The 19,559-nt window shown below is 29.5% G+C and overlaps 3 protein-coding genes across 4 annotated transcripts; all 3 read left to right on the top strand.

Moving 5' to 3' along the window:
* Positions 1-5,776: 5,776 nt before the first annotated feature.
* On the top strand, positions 5,777-12,567 carry LOC130671567 (uncharacterized). Its single transcript, XM_057475533.1, has 4 exons — positions 5,777-5,930; positions 6,784-7,056; positions 7,188-7,444; positions 11,815-12,567. The coding sequence occupies exons 2-4, from the start codon at positions 6,799-6,801 to the stop codon at positions 11,900-11,902; spliced, it is 603 nt and encodes a 200-aa protein (XP_057331516.1). The 5' UTR covers positions 5,777-5,930; positions 6,784-6,798; the 3' UTR covers positions 11,903-12,567.
* Positions 9,866-11,198, top strand: LOC130671568 (superoxide dismutase [Cu-Zn]-like). 2 transcript variants are annotated; one of them, XM_057475534.1, is made up of 3 exons: positions 9,866-10,024; positions 10,352-10,627; positions 10,777-11,198. In XM_057475534.1, the coding sequence occupies exons 2-3, from the start codon at positions 10,367-10,369 to the stop codon at positions 11,029-11,031; spliced, it is 516 nt and encodes a 171-aa protein (XP_057331517.1). In that variant the 5' UTR covers positions 9,866-10,024; positions 10,352-10,366; the 3' UTR covers positions 11,032-11,198. The 2 variants fall into 2 exon arrangements, with proteins under 2 accessions (XP_057331517.1, XP_057331518.1); XM_057475535.1 differs by lacking the exon at positions 9,866-10,024 and adding an exon at positions 10,111-10,266.
* A 3,308-nt stretch (positions 12,568-15,875) lies between the features above and the next one.
* Positions 15,876-18,850, top strand: LOC130671566 (CCR4-NOT transcription complex subunit 6-like-B). The gene is made up of 6 exons (XM_057475532.1): positions 15,876-17,534; positions 17,629-17,780; positions 17,865-18,092; positions 18,176-18,356; positions 18,439-18,578; positions 18,674-18,850. The coding sequence occupies exons 1-6, from the start codon at positions 17,476-17,478 to the stop codon at positions 18,709-18,711; spliced, it is 798 nt and encodes a 265-aa protein (XP_057331515.1). The 5' UTR covers positions 15,876-17,475; the 3' UTR covers positions 18,712-18,850.
* Positions 18,851-19,559: the final 709 nt, after the last annotated feature.

Below are 19,559 nucleotides of genomic sequence, written 5' to 3'. Positions count from 1 at the left end.
TTTTTACAGTCGCCTTTTCTGTCTCGTCTATTTCTATTTCCTTATTATTATTATTGCATTGCTTCTCATAATATACTGCATTTGCAAAGTAAACATGCATGACACATGTGAACCACAGTGGCTATGGGAACCCATAGAAAACTAACCTGCTATACTAAATCTGGCTCAAGTCGACTTTTTAAAAATTTCATTTTTGTCAAAAATTATGAAAATCAAAAATCAGAAAAAATTTTTTTTACAGTAGCTCATTTTACCTCTAAGTATTTTTTCCAGTGCCCTACAATTTGAAAAAAAAATATCCAAATAACAACTACTAACAAAAATAATTTTTTTATTCATTTTCTATTTTGGAAGCAAATATTTGTTTTGAATTTCAAATCAACAGGTCTCTTGGTTCATAAACGAAAGAATTTAAATTCTAAACACCCTCTTCAACTTTCCTGAGAGTAAATTTTTGATAAAGAATTTCCAATATTAATTTTCTTGTATTGTAGCTAATATTCATTTCAAATTTGAATATTGGCGCAAAATGCAGTCGATTGGTAGTATCGACAATTTGTCGATTTTTTTTTTTATTTTTTTTATTTTTATTACAAGAAACTTGAAAATATTCGGATCTATTGACCGTCGAATGCGTTTTGGCGGAAAGGGAGCGCGCTCACTAGGCAACTGGTTGTGCGAAAGGGAGAGATCCGAGCGCCCGGCTCGTTTTTTTGCCATATCTCGCTAAATATTCAAGATAGAAAAAAAAACTTTTTGAGAAAAATAAACTCGAAACAAAGATCGAGAAAATTAAAATTACAAATAGCTTAAAACAAATATTTTATCTACGATTTTGTAATTATTTTACCTACATAGGTCATAATAAATAAATAAGTAAAAAAAAGATAAAATATCATTTTATGTGCATTTGATTCCACTATTCTGTATACATATTAATCTTCAATTAAACACATAAATAGAAGTAAAATTTTTCCAACTTTTGGCCGTATATGATGGTCCATGTATAGGCATACATGGTCATAGATAAGTAAAGAGCAGTTGTGGATCGACAAGGAGGAGCAGCATATTAACCCAGCAAAGATAATGCGATGTCTAATGTACAACTGTAAGTTCGTGACAGAGCTTACACATCATCTAAAATACCAAACAACTCAGCATAAGGGAGAAAAACCCTTCCAGTGCGATTATGGTTGCATAAACCTATCAATGGTAAAAAGCCATATAAAATCGCATTCAAATTCCTTTTGCCGATTTCACTGTCGTGACTACGTTAAAGTTTAAGACTCATCATTTAATTAAACGGCATCTCGAGGAGTTTAAACATCGACAAGGTAATACGTACGACAAAATGGTGACCCATGTCATGAAGTAATTGATGTCTACGGAAAACGTAGAGAACTCCGAAAGCCAGCCCAGAAAAACAATTAAACCACCGAAGTAACCGTGGAGGCTGCTCCCGTAGCTTCAACTTTACAAAGTGATCCGCAACCTAGTGACGTCTAATAATTTTTGGACTTTTTTGAAAACAATAGATTATTTTTTTAATGATTTTTTTTTTAAATATCCAAAAAATTTTAATTGTCCGTCAATTTCAGGATCATAATTTTGATCCTCTGACCTCGTTGCTAACTTGCCCCGTTTTCTCTTATACACAATAAAGATTTTTAACAAAAAAAAATATTTAATTTTTTGTCTTCTAGTGTTTCATATTCTTACAGATTTCTCTTTAACTAGAACTACTAATTTTTCAGATCTATATCTTCGGGATCGTCAATTTCCATTGGCCATCACACCGTACTAGTGCCACTTATTTTATTTGTCCACAAATATTACAACTAGAAACATATATACATATATAAAACTACAGTATTTAATTGTAATCTCCATGATGTTATTCATAAATACAGTATTCTAAAATCGATTTATGATATCGATTAAATTAAAAATGCTACCGTCGATTTTTCTACAGATAAATTGTATTATTTTTACCGAATTTAAATACTTAGTCATGCAATTAATAATATAAACTTTTCTACCGCAATTTGATCAACTTTCAATGATTTAATTACAGTAGCAATGCATGAAGATAAAGATAAAAATCATATAATAGAAAGTAATTAATAAATATAATATGTAAAATACTAATCTTAATGATACTCAATAAATGACTTGAAGTTGACACTCAAGTAAACGAATTAATATTTAGATAATTGTAATGTTACATGTAAATGTGGGTATGATGTAAAAAAAAAATAAAAGATTAAAAGTGTTAGGATCTGATGATAGTGTGGATTGATTCATAGACTCAATTTCCTGAGTATAGGCGTTAAATTCTTAAATAAGTGTAACGATTTATCGCTGAAAGGGTTAATACTGATCATTTTATCTAACACACAACTACAACTTGAACTTAAAAAAAAAAAAATTGATTCCAAAGGGATATATATTATAATATTACACTGGGGTAAGGCCAAGCGGTCTAGGTGTTAAAATCGGCGGTGTTAAATTTCAACACCGAAAGCGGTGTGGAAAAAACGCCGTAACCGGTGTAAAAATTCTGTACCGGTGTTAAAAAAATTCTTCGGTGTGAAAATAACACCGCTGCCGGTGTAAATATTCTAGACCGGTGTTAAAATAACGCTGCCGCCGGTGTAGATATTCTTTACCAGTGTTAAAATATTTTACTTTGTGAATATTTTTACTTACTCGATCACTATACTTGTTAATAATCATATTTTTTATTAATTTTCATAAAAAACTGACATTTTTTGTATTTTATAATCTTCAAAATTAATACTCCAAGCGGACGCAGTTTACCCTGCTTTTACACCGGTTACTCCGTTTTTACACCGGTTACCCCGATTTAACGCCGGTATTTTTAACACCGGTTTATTACTCCTCCTGCACCGGTGTAATTTTATTTTAACACCGCTCTTTTTACAGTGAAGAAATGCGTTAATTTAACACACTTATATACTATTTTATATTAGTCGAATCTTTTTATCGGCTGCGAGCTTCCGGGGGGTCTCCTGCTGTGCGCAATACAAGTAGAGAAGTCCACTGTTTTATTTTCGAGTCTGCTGAAGAAATGTGTAAAAAAAAAATTACACCTGCCAGAAGCGTCGGTTATAGAATATTGCTGCCGAAAAACAGAAGCCGGTTACCGGTATATCAAATAACGGCTGTAACTCTCATCTCTGTTTCCCAATGTATGTCTTATGAAGTGATTGGCATTTAAATTGGACGGTACCACTACAACTTGGATTTATGCTTAAACTATATATTGTTATTATTATTGTGTGCTGTACCAATAGTAATAGTATTTTAGTTAGCATCAGGTGGCTTATTAACCCGAAGTATTTAGCTTCCTGGTAGGTGTCAACAGAACTGTTTACAGGAATAAATATTCTGTCACAATGTTTATGGCAGATTATTAAAGTTAATTAAGATAAATATACAAATAGTTGGTCACTTCAACCGACTGATGCGCTTTTATAATTTTTACAGAAAAATACCTGACCCTGTGGGCCAACCCCGAAACTTCCCGCTGTTTTCGAGCTCAGAAAGCTTGAAAATGTTAATATTTCCAAATTATTGAGCTCTTTGAAGTCAAAAATAGTTTATTTTGTTGTTCAACCTAAAACAAATTAGATTTTGTCGTACGATATCTTTGGAACGAATCAACCGATTTTGACATTTTTGGCGGCAATCGAAAGGGCTCATAAAAATTTAGAAGTCAAGACATTTTGAGGCAAATTGGACAAGCAGTTTATGAGTTATATGAAAAAACCTGAGAATAAAAAATTAATTAATTATTATTTTTCTTATAACTCGTAAGCTACTCGATCAATCGACTTTAAAGTCTATCCAGATCTAAGGCTTGATGAGCCCTTTCGATTGCCGCCAAAAACGACCAAATTGGTTGATTCGTTCCAAAGTTATCGTACGACAAAAATTAGTGTACACATATTCGTACATACGCGCATACACACATGTGGACGCGGACTTTCTTGTTAATTGGAGATTAATACGTATATCAAATAGTAAAATCTTATGCGCATAAAATGATGTTTTACTTTTTTTTATTTGTTGATTTTTTTTTATGACCTATGTGTGTAAAATAATCACATGAGCATAGATAAAATATTTTTTTTTAATAAAAATTGACAGAAAACAAAAACTTGTTGCTGTCATAGAAAATCGATAGAAAACTCATAGAAAATTGACAGAAAACGAAAATTTGTTGCTGTCATACAAAATCGATAGAAAACTCATAGAAAATTGACAGAAAACGAAAATTTGTTGCTGTCATAGAAAATCGATAGAAAACTCATAGAGAATTGACAGAAAACGAAAATTTGTTGCTGTCATAGAAAATCGATAGAAAATCCATAGAAAATAGACAAAAAACAAATCAAAATTGAATCAAAATTTTTTTTTCACAAGTTAACATATTTTAATGCTTTAATCGAAAAATTTTCACTTGTTTTAAAAGTTTTTATTTCCTAATACAAGAGATATTTTATTGAAGAAAGCCATGCCAGGTTATTTTAGCAATATTGCTTTTTTTTGTTGGAAAAAAATAAAATTTCTTGGAATAATTACTATTTGTTTAACGCAAGAATTTACGTATGCTCCAACCAAGAAAAAAAAGTTGCTCAAACCGAGAGAAAAATTTCTTGGGAGAAAAGATATATAAGGAGATGAGGGAAGTCACTGGTGCTAGGCAGCAGCAGCAAGAATAGTTCGGTGCTCGCCACTAGACAGCGCCTACGACTTGTAGTGTCTCTGGTAAGAAACTTATTTCAGAAGTTTCATATTCCAAACTAGTGACGATTCAGGCTCGGGTACTCCTCCGTTATTTGACCGAGTGATAGGTACCTTTTTGATGGTAATATAGTACATCCTATATTACATAAAGATAAAAATATTTATCATCAATGTTTCCTTAAATACTTTAATCTCTGAATTTGAACTTGAACTTCAAAAATCAAATATTTTAATCACAAGTCTATAGAATCTCTACCGTATGGTTGAAAACATACGAATGACATAATACATTGTACAGCAATATATCAATATATATATATTTAAATAATTAAATAGAGCCATTTATCATTAATAATTATACATTATTATTTTTACCCTGTACTTGATAAATTCCGTATAAACACCTTATTAAATCAGTAGAATTGCTGTGTGAACTCGGTAGAAATGCCGTATAAATTCAGTAGAAATACCGAATTATTACGGTAACAATGTTATATTATTACGGTAGAAATGCGGTATTATTACAGCACAAATGCCGTATTTTTACGGTAAAAATAACGTATTAACACGGTAGTAATGCCGTATAAGCTCCGTATAAACGCACTATAAGCTCTGTAGGAATACCGTAATTAAATTTCACAAACATACCGTATAAATACGGTAAAACTACTTGTTATCGACTACGTTTATGCTCTTTTAATACAGTGTTCAAACCGTATTATGAAAACCGCGAGGGATATTTATAATTTTATTTTTTCCTGATCTTTTTTCCGAGTCTGAGAAAAACAAGATTTTTTTTTCCTTAAAATGACGTCTTATTTACGCCGGGAATAATAAAATAAATGTTATGTATTACTTTGTCTTGAGATCGTCCTAAGAATGTAAGGATCCTGTAAATAAAAAGTGACTAATCTGCATTCTCATAGCTATCGCGGTTGTACAGATTTTTACCTTATCCCGACCACAAAGATAAGATATATGTGCATATATAAACACATTCATTTATATCTTTTCCTCGTTGATCAGTTTAGTATATAAGCCATCGCCTGGTACTTAGACACTTATCAGACAATATTCAGTAGTTTGGTGAACGTGTGTCGGCATCTTTTAGACGGAAGAAACGAAAATTTGGATACGATTTAAAAAAAAACTGAAGTGTAAGTTTCACATATCAATCAGTGCGCCTGGTAGAATTTATAATACAATAATTATTAAATGAAATCTATAAGAAATCATAATAACAACAGTGTTAAGTAAACTTGATTTTTTAAAATTAGTGTAATTCATATCAGTGATTACGTTACATAATCATTGGAAGAGATAAGAGATATTTATTATATTTCTATCAAGTTTGAATATTGTTTTTATCATTCATGCAATATAAGTGCTATCTTAGCGCACGCTCTTTTGTTCGCCAAATAGCTGTTTGTCCATTCAACTGTTTCCACGACATTTGTGTGCGTTATACGATTATCTGCCTGCGACAAGTAAATTTGAGTCCGACAAGTAAACTTGTCGTACGCAAATTTACTTCTAGTTGCACGCAGATTATCGTATAACCCACAAAAATGTCGCGGTAACAGTTGAATCAGCAAAATGCTACTTGGATAACAAAAGAGCGAGCACTGAAATAGTACTTATATCGCATTAATAATAAAAAAAGTATGTTTAATTCGTGCGGTGTTGTTGATTATCCACACGAGCAAATGAGCTCAACTTTGCTCTCATGGGCAATCGACAACTTACCGCACTGGATGTACAATATACTATTATTGTGAAGCCGCAGATAAAAAAAAACGTCTTATTAATTAAACATTACGAAAAACAAAAATAGCTCAGGAATTAATTGTTGTTGGTATTGAGTATAAAATAACTGAGGAACGTCAGTTTCGAAGCTTATAATGTTGTTCATCATCCTTATTTTATTATCACCATAATCATTTACTGATAATTCACATTGAAAATTATACGATCATGTCAGTTTTATGATTATTTATTTTTTTTTATTAGTGAGAAATCCAGAAAATGAAATCAATCGTTTTGTTGCTGGCATTTGCCGCTGTCGCAGTTAGTGAAGAAATTATTGCAGTTGTGAAGCTTTTACCCCATGAAGATACCAACCCTGTCTCTGGAAATCTTCAAATAGTTATAAAATATGGGTCAGTAATTATATCTGGATCAATTACTGGACTCACTCCGGGACAACACGGGATTCATATTCATGAGAAAGGTGATCTTTCTAATAATTGTCTTAGCACTGGTGGACACTTTAATCCTACAAATGTAATTTTTTATTATTATTATTATTATTATTATTATTATTATTATTATTATTATTATTATTATTATTATTATTATTATTATTATTATTATTATTATTATTATTATTATTTTTACTATAATTATAATTTTAGCAAACACATGGAGCACTAACAGATACTGTAAGACATGTTGGGGATCTTGGAAATATTAGAGCCCGCGATAATGGTTATGCTGACGTATATTTATATACTCGTGATAATATGATTTCGTTAGTTGGACCAAACAATATTATTGGACGCAGTGTTGTTGTTCATTCAAATGTTGATGATCTTGGCAAAGGAGGAAATGAGGAATCATTAATAAACGGAAATACTGGGTCTCCTGTGAGCTGTGGAGTTATTGGACTTAAGTAAGCGAAACAATATCGTGATGAATTTTTGTTCCAATGGGTTTTTTACCCGACAGATTGTCTTAAATTAAGAACAGCCGAAAAATAACTGGAGTGTAATGAGCCCCTTTAAAAAAAAAAAATCGGTCTGTCGGTTAACCCTGCGGGCCAGCCCCAAAACTTTCCGCTGTTTTCGAGCTCGTTGAGCTCGAAAACATTATTGTGAATACATTTACGAGCTCCTCGAGCTCGAAAATACTTTGATATGCCATTGTTTTCTAAAAAAACATTTTTTAGCATTTCTTTCTCCCACGATATCTCGCGAACGAATTAACCGATTAAGACGGTTGAGGCGGCAATCGACGCGTTTTATTAAGTTTTAGAGCTGATTAGATTTTGAAATTGATTTATCCAGCCGTTTTTGAGAAATTTCAAAAAAACAAAAAAAAAATTTCTTTTCAATTCTTTCGTCAACGGTTTCTCTTGAACAAATGAACCGATTTTGATGGTTGAGGTGGCATTCGACGCGGCTTATAGAGTTTTAGAGCTGATTAGATTTTGGAATCAATCCATCAAGCAAATTAAAAGTTATCCAAATAAAACATTTTTGAAAAAATTTTATTTTTGAAATATCTCTGAACGCACCCTACCAATTAAGTTCAAATTTTTACGGCTTCGAGATATTAACAAGTCGCGTCGAATGACACCTCAAAGATCAAAATCGGTTCATCCGTTCAAGAGTTATGAATATTTACATACATACATACGTACGTACGTACGTATACACATATATACACTCGTACATCATCGTGAAATTAGTCAGGATAACTTCCTAGAACCTCAAAACGTCAAAATCTGATAGAAATTCGGTTTTTGCAAATCGGACCGAAACCAATAACTTCCCGAATTTTTGAAAATTTTCAATTTTCTTAGCGGGAAGTTGAAAATTACTTTTTTTGTTTAAAATTTTTATGCTTTGTCTACTATGATAACCTATTGATAAATCAATCTACTAATCAATCAATCGTTATCAAAATTAAATTATTTGAATTGTAATGATGATAAAAATTTCTTTAATGATTTTCACAGTTTTTACAGTCGCCTTTTTCAGTCTCGTCTATTTCTATTTCCTTATTATTATTATTGCATTGCTTCTCATACTATACTGCATTTGCAAAGTAAACATGCATGACACATGTGAACCACAGTGGCTATGGGAACCCATAGAAAACTAACCTGCTATATTAAATCTGGCTCAAGTCGACTTTTTAAAAATTTCATTTTTGCCAAAAATTATGAAAATCAAAAATCAGAAAAAAATTTTTTTACAGTAGCTCATTTTACCTCTAAATATTTTTTCCAGTGCCCTACAATTTGAAAAAAAAATATCCAAAAAATAACTACTAACAAAAATAATTTTTTTATTCATTTTCTATTTTGGAAGCAAATATTTGTTTTGAATTTCAAATCAACAGGTCTCTTGGTTCATAAACGAAAGAATTTAAATTCCAAACACCCTCTTCAACTTTCCTGAGAGTAAATTTTTGATAAAGAATTTCCAATATTAATTTTCTTGTATCGTAGCTAATATTCATTTCAAATTTGAATATTGGCGCAAAATGCAGTCGATTGGTAGTATCGACAATTTGTCGATTTTTTTTATTTTCTTTGATTTTTATTACAAAAAACTTGAAAATATTCGGACCTATTGACCGTTAAATGCGATTTGGCGGAAAGGGAGCGCGCACACTAGGCAACTGGTTGTGCGAAAGGGAGAGGTCCGAGCGCCCGGCTCGTTTTTTTGCCATATCTCGCAATATATTCAAGATAGAAAAAAAAACTTCGATATTTTTTTTGTACATTTTCTTATTTTCAACCTTTTTGTTTCAACAAACTTCCTCATCAAATCAATGGTGCGGGAGTTATATCGATTTAAACAATTAAGGGGGATAGCTACTGTGAGGATCGAAAAAATAGGTGGTTTTCGCACAAAATGATATTTTATCTTTTTTATACTTATTTATTTTTTATGACCTATGTATGTAAAATAATTACAAAATCATAGATAAAATATTTGTTTTAAGCTATTTATAATTTTATGTTTCTCGATGTTTGTTCCGAGTTTATTTAAAAAAAAAAATTTAGATAACAAGTAAAATTTTTTCTAAGTAGCCGCACTATTCACACTGACCTATGCGCTCCTTTCATTTTACAAATCGTAATCTAAAATTTTTGAAGAGCAAAATTTTTTTTTGTTCTAAAAATGACGTCTTATTTTGCCCTGGATACTTAATATGAAAAAATTATGTATTATTTTGTTTAGAGATTTTCCTAAGAATCTGAGGACCTTGTCAATAAAATGTAACTAATCTGCATTTTCATAGCTATCACGGTCTTACAGATTTTTACGTTACCTCGACCCCAAAGATAAGACATATGTGCGTATATGTATACACATACATTTATATCTACTATGATATAAGCCATCGCCTGGCACTTAGACACTTATCAAACAATATTCAGTAGTTTGGTGAACGCGCGTCGACATCTGATTGGAGGAAGAAACGATAATTTGGAAGTGATTTTAAAAAAAACTAAAGTGTAAGTTTCATTTCAACAACAGTGTTAAATAAACACGATTTTTTTAAATTATATAATTACAATATTGTAATTCATATCAGTAATTACGCTACATAATCATTGAAAGAGATAAGTGATATTTATTATATTTTTATCAAGTTTTGATCTTGTTAAACGTGAACTTGGAGATAAAAAATATATCTTATTAATTATACATCACAAAAAACAAAAATACCTCGGGAATTGATTGTTATTGGTATTAAGTATGAACTTACTGAGGAACGCAAGTTTGAGAGTCATACGATCATGTCAGTTTTATTAATATTTATTATTTATTTTTCTTATTAGTGAGAAATCAAGAAAATGAAATCAATCATTTTATTGCTGGTATTTGCCGCTGTCGCAGTTAGTGAAGATACAATTGCAATTGTGAAATTTCTTGAGGAACATCCTAACAATATCGCTGTAAATATTAGATTTGTCCAGAGTGATTCTGGTGGGCCCGTAACTATAACTGGAACAATTACAGGACTCACTCCGGGAAAACACGGGTTTCATATTTATGATTTAGGAAATTTTTATAATAATTGCACTAACATTGGTGGACACTTTAATCCTACAAATGTAATTTATTATTATTATTATTATTATTATTATTATTATTATTATTATTATTATTATTATTATTATTATTATTATTATTATTATTATTATTATTATTATTATTATCATTATTATTATTATTATTATTTTTACTATGATTATAATTTTAGCACGTACATGGAGCACCAACAGATACTATAAGACATGTTGGGGATCTTGGAAATATTGAAGCCAACGCTGATGGTGTTGCTGTCATAAATATTGTTGATAATGTGATTTCTTTAGATGGACTAAACTCCATTCTTGGACATGGTGCTGTTATTCTTTCAGGTGTTGATGATCTCGGTAACGGAGGAAATGAGCAATCATTAATAAACGGAAATGCTGGGACACCTGTAAGCTGTGGGTTTGTTGGACTTTTGTAAGCGGAAAAATATCCTGAGGAATGTTCGTTCCAAAAAAAGAATTTAATAAAATTTTTAGATTTTGACTGGTATAGTAACCCATTGATAAATAAATCTACTATTCAACCAATTGTTATCGAAACTAAATTATATTAATTGTAATGATAATAAAAATTATATTGAAGATTTTTACAGTCGCCTTTCCTGTTTTGTCCATATCCATTTCCCAAATATTATCATTGCATTTATGACTGAGTTCTGATACTATACTGCATTCTCATAGTATACCCATGCATGACACATGTGGACCACAATGACTATGGGAACCCATAAAAAATTAACGTGCTATACTAAATCTGACTTGATTTTTTTTTAATTTTCATTTTTACCGAAAACTATAAAACTCAAAAAAAAAAATTTCCAGTTGCTCATTTTACCCCTGAGTATTTTTTTCCAGTGCCCAATAATAAAAAAAAAATTCCAAATAATGAACACTGAATAAGTCATTTTTTTAATCAAAATTTTGGATGATACTGAAGTTGGCTGACGTCTAATAATTTTTTGACTTTTTTGAAAACGATAGATTATTTTTTGTTAATGATTTCTTTTTTAAATATCTAAAAAATTTTAATTGTCCGTCAATTTCAGGATCATAATTTTGATCCTCTGACCTCGTTGCCAACTTGCCCCATTTTCTCTTATACACAATAAAGATTTTTAACAAAAAAAAATATTTTATTTTTTGTCTTCTAGTGTTTCATATTCTTACAGATTTCTCTTTAACTAGAACTACTAATTTTTCAGATCTATATCTTCGGGATCGTCAATTTCCATTGGCCATCACACCGTACTAGTGCCACTTATTTTATTTGTCTTCAAATATTACAACTAGAAACATATATACATATATATAACTACAGTATTTAATTGTAATCTCCATAATGTTATTCATAAATACAGTATTCTAAAATCGATTTATGATATCGATTAAATTAAAAATGTAACCGTCGATTTTTCTACAAATAAATTGTATTATTTTTACCGAATTTGAATACTTAACCATGCAATTAATAATATAAATTTTTCTACCGCAATTTGATCAACTTTCAATGATTTAATTACAGTAGCAATGTATGAAGATAAAGATAAAACTCATATAATAGAAAGTAATTAATAAATATAATATGTAAAATAATAATGATAATGATACTCAATAAATGACTTGAAGTTAACACTCAAGTAAACGAATTAATATTTAGATAATTGTAATGTTACATGTAAATGTGGGTATGATGTAAAAAAAAAATAAAAGATTAAAAGTGTTAGGATCTGATGATAGTGTGGATTGATTCATAGACTCAATTTCCTGAGTATAGGCGTTAAATTCTTGAATAAGTGTGACGATTTATCGCTGAAAGGGTTTATTTATCAGTTATATATGTATGTTAGTTTCCTCAGCCAGTGAAAATGAAGGAGTAAGTGGCGCCAAAGAGTACCCGCGGGTCTGATGCTAAGAAGTATAAGAAGAAGAATAAGGTTAGCGACCTTGGGCTTGAAGACTCAGAGGACAGCCCCTGTAGCGGGCTTAGACCTAGTCTTGTGTAGATGGTAAGATGCCAAGTCCTGATGCTCTTAGAGAGAAGAAGAAGATGAAGATAAAGAAGAAGAAGAGAGAAAAGTCTTGGACGACTCTGTGCATCCATCATTACTATCCAGTAATCAGTGCCAGGTAACATTATCGGTCAATTTACTGACGCCGTGACCAGTCCGAGTCTCGATCATCAGGCGTAAAAAGATTAAGATGAAGAAGAAGAAATAAATGATAAAAATAAATAACTTGAGCGAGTAAGCGAGCAAGCAAAACTGTTACTTAATACTCCGACAATAAAAAAATTAAATACAGCGAGACGACACAATAATATAATAGTGCATGCACTAAGTAACTCGCACAAAAGTATATATATGTATATGTAGACATATGCAGAAAATCTATGTACTATATATGTGACGTTTTTTTTTTTCGCGCTAACAGATATTTAAATAGAGGAAAGGTGGGCACGGCGGGACCGGGTGTGCAAAACGGACCACCCCAAAAATTTAGTAAAAAATGCTTTTTTTCAAAATTGATCTTAATCGTCATTTTTAACTCTTCTATGCAAAATTTTGGGTGTCCCGAAATTTTTTTTCAAATAAACGCGATAATAATAACAATGAGAATTATCAATAATAAAAATAATCACTAATTTAAAGATAATTGTTTAAAATTTTGTTACTATTTTGTACATACTAATTTGAATCCTAAATACGTAAAAAAATGAGCTCAAAATTAGTTAAAAATTATGTTAAACAGAATGCTGAGCTGTAAATGATACCGTTTAATATAAACTTTTAGTTCAATGTTTAGTAAAATATTGGCAATCTAATTTGGAACTGGAATTTTCCTTATATTAATTTGTCCGTCAAAATAACGGCCATCATTTATTTTTTAAAGATATCATAAAATTTTATAATATTTTTACTTTTTACGTAATCTCCTTAAATGATTTTAAATTACTCAAGCTGTTTTGGCGCCCTTACAGTATTATTTTAAAGTCATGTATAAATTTCAATAATTCTTTAGATACCTTCATTATATTTAAATGTCAAGAATCGAACTCTGTCTTTGTTATTTTCTTGTGTATACTAATATTTGTACCAAAAAATTATCAATATTTTTTCATACTATTAAATTTAATTACTTTTAAATGGCTTAAGTTAAATCATCACTCGTCATACAATACTTCAGGTAGTAGGTATTTCCCAAAGTACTTAAATGAAATTTTTAAATGCGGGTAATTTCACACCTACAAATGACACTCTCATTAGTAAAAATATTAAACCTTTTTCCAAATACTTTTATGAATAAGGCATTATCCATTAGAGCTTAAGAGTACCTGAGTTTTTAGATACAATGAGATGTTTACAGATAAATTTTAGTCATTATAGCTTATAATTACCCAAAATCGACAATATTTACCTGCTCTAATGAGTTTTTACTTGAGGAGTGGGGATAGAGACCCTTAATATATTTCTAACAGCTTCCGTTTTTGCATTTTACTTTGTGACACAAGTGTACACGCGTGGTGAAATATAAAAATTTCTAATAAAATGTATTCAACGAAGACAGAGAAACGAGTCATTCAAGACTCAACAAAATCAACGTTGTGCAAAGCACAATTGGAAAATTCAGGTATTTATTTTTACTCTACCTATTTGGAATTAATATTTCCGGAAAGAAATTTTTTCATTTGACTTCATAAAATTTTATAGAATGCCATGAAAAATTTTTCTTCCGTGTTCAAATATTTGTTATTGTGTTTTATTTAAAAAAGACGATAAAATTTTACTAATTTTTTCAATTTCAGAACACTCTTATCCACCCCCTGTTAGACCATGGATTTCTTACGAGGTAGAAATTCAATCGGGACCATATTGTAAGTAAATAGAAAAAAATATTTATAATAATTTCTTAACAAAAATAGCATGCTCATTAGACTGGGCCAAAAAAATTGACTATTTATTTTTTTTCATAGCTATATCGAAAATATTATTCAGAATGACAGAAAAAAAATTCCATGAAAGTTTGAGCCCTTAATATTAATTTTAAGAGGTCTATCATCGCTATTTTTAATTTTAATTTATAATTTGATGTTTTACGTCAGAATTGCTAAAACATTGGAGTAAAAAAAATTCATTTCCACTTATTCTTATGTAAAATTGAATTCCCTACAAAAAAGGTCTGATTGAAAATTTTTGTCAGACAAGCCGTTTCCGATTAATTAAGCTTAATAAAGCGATATAATAAAGACCATGACAGATTTTCGAAGGAAATTTAATGCTCTACAAAAAAGGTCTCCTAAAATTTTTTGCTAAATTCACTCCTTCGAAAGTTATTGACGTTATGGAAATCGTTTTGACTCAAATTCAACCTTGAATAACTTTCGAAGGAGTGAATTTAGCAAAAAATGTTAGGAGACCTTTTTTGTAGAGCATTAAATTTCCTTCGAAAATCTGTCATGGTCTTTATTATATCGCTTTATTAAGTTTAATTAATCGGAAACGGCTTGTCTGACGAAAATTTTCAATCAGACCTTTTTTGTAGGGAATTCAATTTTACATAAGCATTAGTGGAAATGAATTTTTTTTATTCCAATGTTTTAGCAATTCTGACGTAAAACATCAAATTATGAATTAAAATTAAAAATAGCAATGATAGACCTCTTAAAATTAATATTAAGGGCTCAAACTTTCATGAAATTTTTTTTTTGTCATTCTGAATAATATTCTCCATATAGCTATAAAAAAATAAATAGTCAATTTTTTTGGCCCAGTCTAATGCTCATATTGAAAAATAAAATAATTTTTCTATTTGTTTTAGGCATTTTTTCGGTGATGAGCTACAATACACTCAGTAGCTCGTACGCACCACCGCAAAGATACACGGAAAAAAAATTCACGGATTTTTTACGATTTAACTATCGTAATTTTCATTATATAGTATTGTAACGCTGGACTATAAGTTTTCAATAATAATTTTTACAATAGACTATCGTAATTTTTATTTTATAATTTATACTACTACCAGAAAGAAAAAATCAGATACTATAGAGTAAATTATACAAGTTGTGTTAACATAAATTCTAATACAACTATCGTAAAATGAATGAGTCGGTAATGTAGAATTTCTTTAAATATAAAATAATAATTAGAAGTCAATGGAGTAAAATATATTTTCTTAAAAAAGTAGAACTTATAATTAATAAAAAAGAAAAATTTATCATTTGGAATTTTTTTTTTTTTTTTAACAGTTAAATTGAGAAGGAAAATACAATCTCGAAATAAAAATAAAACATGTTGAAGTAGTAATAATAAAACATTTATTTAATATTTTTTCAAACATATTTTTTTGGTATATATAAAATTTATGAATAAATAACTCATTTATTTGTATTCAAAATACGCACATGTAGAAAATTAAAAAAACCATAGGTGCAATTTTTTCGAATACTTTTTTTCTATAATTTATCATTTTTAAAAAAATCCAAAAATTATTAGGCGTCTGCTAACTTCAGTATCATAAAGAAATGTTGAATGTCCATAATTTGAGGTTATTGAAATGTTTTACCTCTCGCAAAGCCGGGTAAAATTATTCATTGTCGACAAATGAAGATTATCCTGTAACAAAATTAGGAGAATTGAATTTATTAGAAAAAATAAATTTTCATTCATTTAGAATCATTTATCCTATGACCACAAAATACTACTAAATTGTTTATAAAAATAAACTTCTTGTCCAGATAAATGATTTTAAAACGAACGATATACATGATACTGAAGTTAGCAGATATCTAATAATTTTTGGATTTTTTTTAGACGATAAATAATTAAAAAAAAAATATTTAAAAAAATTGCACCCATAGTTTTTTAAATTTTCTACATGTGTATTTTTTTAGTTTTTTTTTTTTTGTAATTTCTTTGGTGAAAAAAAAAATCCGAAAATTACTAATTATCTGCCAACTTCAGGATCATACGATATACCCACAGAATATTAAGTTTAATAAAAATTGAATAATAATAATTATACTTACACCACCAAATTATTATATTCCACAATCTATGTAGGTTTGTAATGACGAAAGTACAGTTTTTATTTTAAATTTCTTATTTACAATTGTCCGAAAAACGTCATGAATAATAACCTCTATTTCTGCACTACACTGTGGATAAAGATGAACTGATTTATAAATATATATAGTTGAACCACAAATAATACAGACAAAGTAGATGTCATCATTTGTATTTATATATATATATACACTCATACAAGCATCACATCATGGTTTGTGACAACACTTGTCTTTCATACGTAAACGCTTCAGATGGCATATACTATACCATTTCAGAAAATTTACAATCCAACTATCGTAATTTTTGTAGCTTGTATTGTAAAAACATAGAGGCAGCACTGTAAATTAAAAGGAAGAATAAAAGAATAAATAGTATAATTAAATCTTATTTTTTATTCTTTTACTATTTACGATAGTAACATTGTAATATTTCTTATTGAATTGATTACAATAAACTCTTAATGAAATTACGATAGTGAATAGTAAAAAATCTTTTAAAAACTGTAAATTTTCGTATCATATATTTGAATGTTACAGATAATAAAAGTATAGTCCAGGATTACGATAGTAATATTGGAATTTTTCGTCGAATTTTTTTTCCGTGTATCCTTATTGTCCCGAGTATTACTTGAGATGGGATATCCGTGGGCAGAGTATCATCAACGAAATAGCGGACTATAACTGCGATGTGCTCTGTCTCCAGGAGGTGGAAAACGAAGTATTCCATCAATACTTCTTACCCGCCTTGAAGACTCTGGGGTACGGCGGCGTTTTTGCCCCTAAATCTCGGGCAAAAACAATGTCCTATGCCAAGCAGAGGCTCGTGGACGGGTGCGCGATATTCTGGAAGACTGAAAAGTAAGTTTTACTTTTATGTATTTTACCAATATACTGTTAAGTTTATTAGTAAAAATTATTAACTTTTTATTTATGTTTTTTTTTTTTTGTTCAGATTCACGCTAGTAACTCATGAAGTCATTGAGTTCAATCTATTAGCCATGGAAAACCATGCAGGTTGTGAAGACATGCTTAATAGAGTTGCGCTTCGTGACAACATTGGGTTATTTGGGCTGCTGAAAACAACCGCAGCAGCATGGCAAGACGGTATGTTTCCAGCGACTTTTAATTTTTATTTAATCAATCTACTCCAATTGCTATATTTTAACAAAATTAAAAATTTTTTTACAGGTCTTCCAGAAAATTCACGGGATGTGGAGCAGCTGGTGTTGATCACAACAACCCATTTACATTGGAATCCTGCTTTCTGTGATGTTAAATTATTGCAGACATTTTTGCTCACCACAGAAATTAACAAGATGTTAGAAAAATCGTGTATCTTATCGGGGAAAGATAAGATCACTTCTTCAGACATTAAGTTAATATTATGTGGTGATTTCAATTCGAAAACGGATTCTGGTAAGTTGAACGACAAAAGTAACTCATTATTCATACTTGATTTATGAAAAAAAAAATTAGTAACTTTTTTTTTTCTTTTTTAGGTGTATATGAGTTTTTAGTATCAGGCCAGATAGCTGCAAATCATCCAGATTTCCGAAATCTTAATTATCGAGCTGCAGTTAATAAGATTTTTGGAAATCCGGAATCTACCGACGCAATAAGGAATAACCTGAATCTTTTATCGGCCTGCAAAGAAGATGCCATGGTATTTACGAACTTCACGTAAGTTAACATTTCATTAAAATAATGACTAAAAACAATGACAATTACATAAATTATTAAAATAATTGTTTATTTTTTCCAGGTATTATTTCCAGGCCGTAATCGATTTCATTTTCTATAGATCATCGAATATCATACCAATAGGATTCTATGGTATGATGGATATTCAATGGTTTATAGATAATCGTATTGTGGGTTGTCCAAATCGGTATATTCCATCGGGTGAGTTGATTAATTAATTATATTTATAATAAAATAATTTAACCATTTTAATAATTGGATTTCAATTAATGATTTTTTATTTTTTTTATTTTCAGATCACTTGCCAGTAATAGCAGCTTTTAAAATAGTTTAGCTATTAAAATATTTTAAAAATCTAGTTTTATATTTAGAATTACTTAAATTATAGAATTAACAATAGAAAAATTATTTTTTTGTAATAAATCGATACTGTATATAAATGTTTTTAAACATGTTTCTATTTATATTTAAGACTGATGTTAACTTGTTAATAAATTTAAGTAATTAGCTTTAAATTTTAAAAAGACTTGTATAATATTTTTATTTTTCTAATTTTTGTTAAGATTTTTAAGATATTTATAAAATTATTAATTTATATTGTTAGTCATAAGAATAAGTGGAAATATTTATTGTACATTTTTCATAAAAATTTAAGGAATAAGAAAATTTTATAAGTTTGACTGTGATATTTATAAGACTGCATTTTTGTAAATAAATCTTCGTTCAATAGAATGTAAGTGTAAATAAATCTAATTTTTATGAATTTTTTTTTTTCTTTCAAAGAAACCTCGAAAGATTCGATAGGATAAAAGACAACGTCTGTTAAAATTTAAGCCATTAATATTAAGTACCTCATTGCAATTTTCTATTTCTTATTTAAATATCGCGGGATATTGCACGACTCATGATGCGAAGCATCAGAGAGTGCTTCACGATCGAAAATTTTTTTTCGCCTCACTTCGGCAACTATTTCAATTATTATGTCTTCATTAGTTCACGGAATTAAGATTTGTTGCATACTATTTTGAAGATAATTTAATGGAGATTAATTCCATACTTTTCAAAAATTTATTTAGTTTAATAAAAACCGAAAAAACATCAAAATAGTTTAAAAAAATTTCCTGTCCGTCAAGTACGGATCCCGTATACATGATAACTTGCGAAAAAATCCAGTAATTGAAT

Source organism: Microplitis mediator, chromosome 7 (genome assembly GCF_029852145.1).
Source record: "Microplitis mediator isolate UGA2020A chromosome 7, iyMicMedi2.1, whole genome shotgun sequence".
Classification (NCBI taxonomy): domain Eukaryota; kingdom Metazoa; phylum Arthropoda; class Insecta; order Hymenoptera; family Braconidae; genus Microplitis; species Microplitis mediator.
This window is presented reverse-complemented; position numbering and strand designations above follow the sequence as displayed.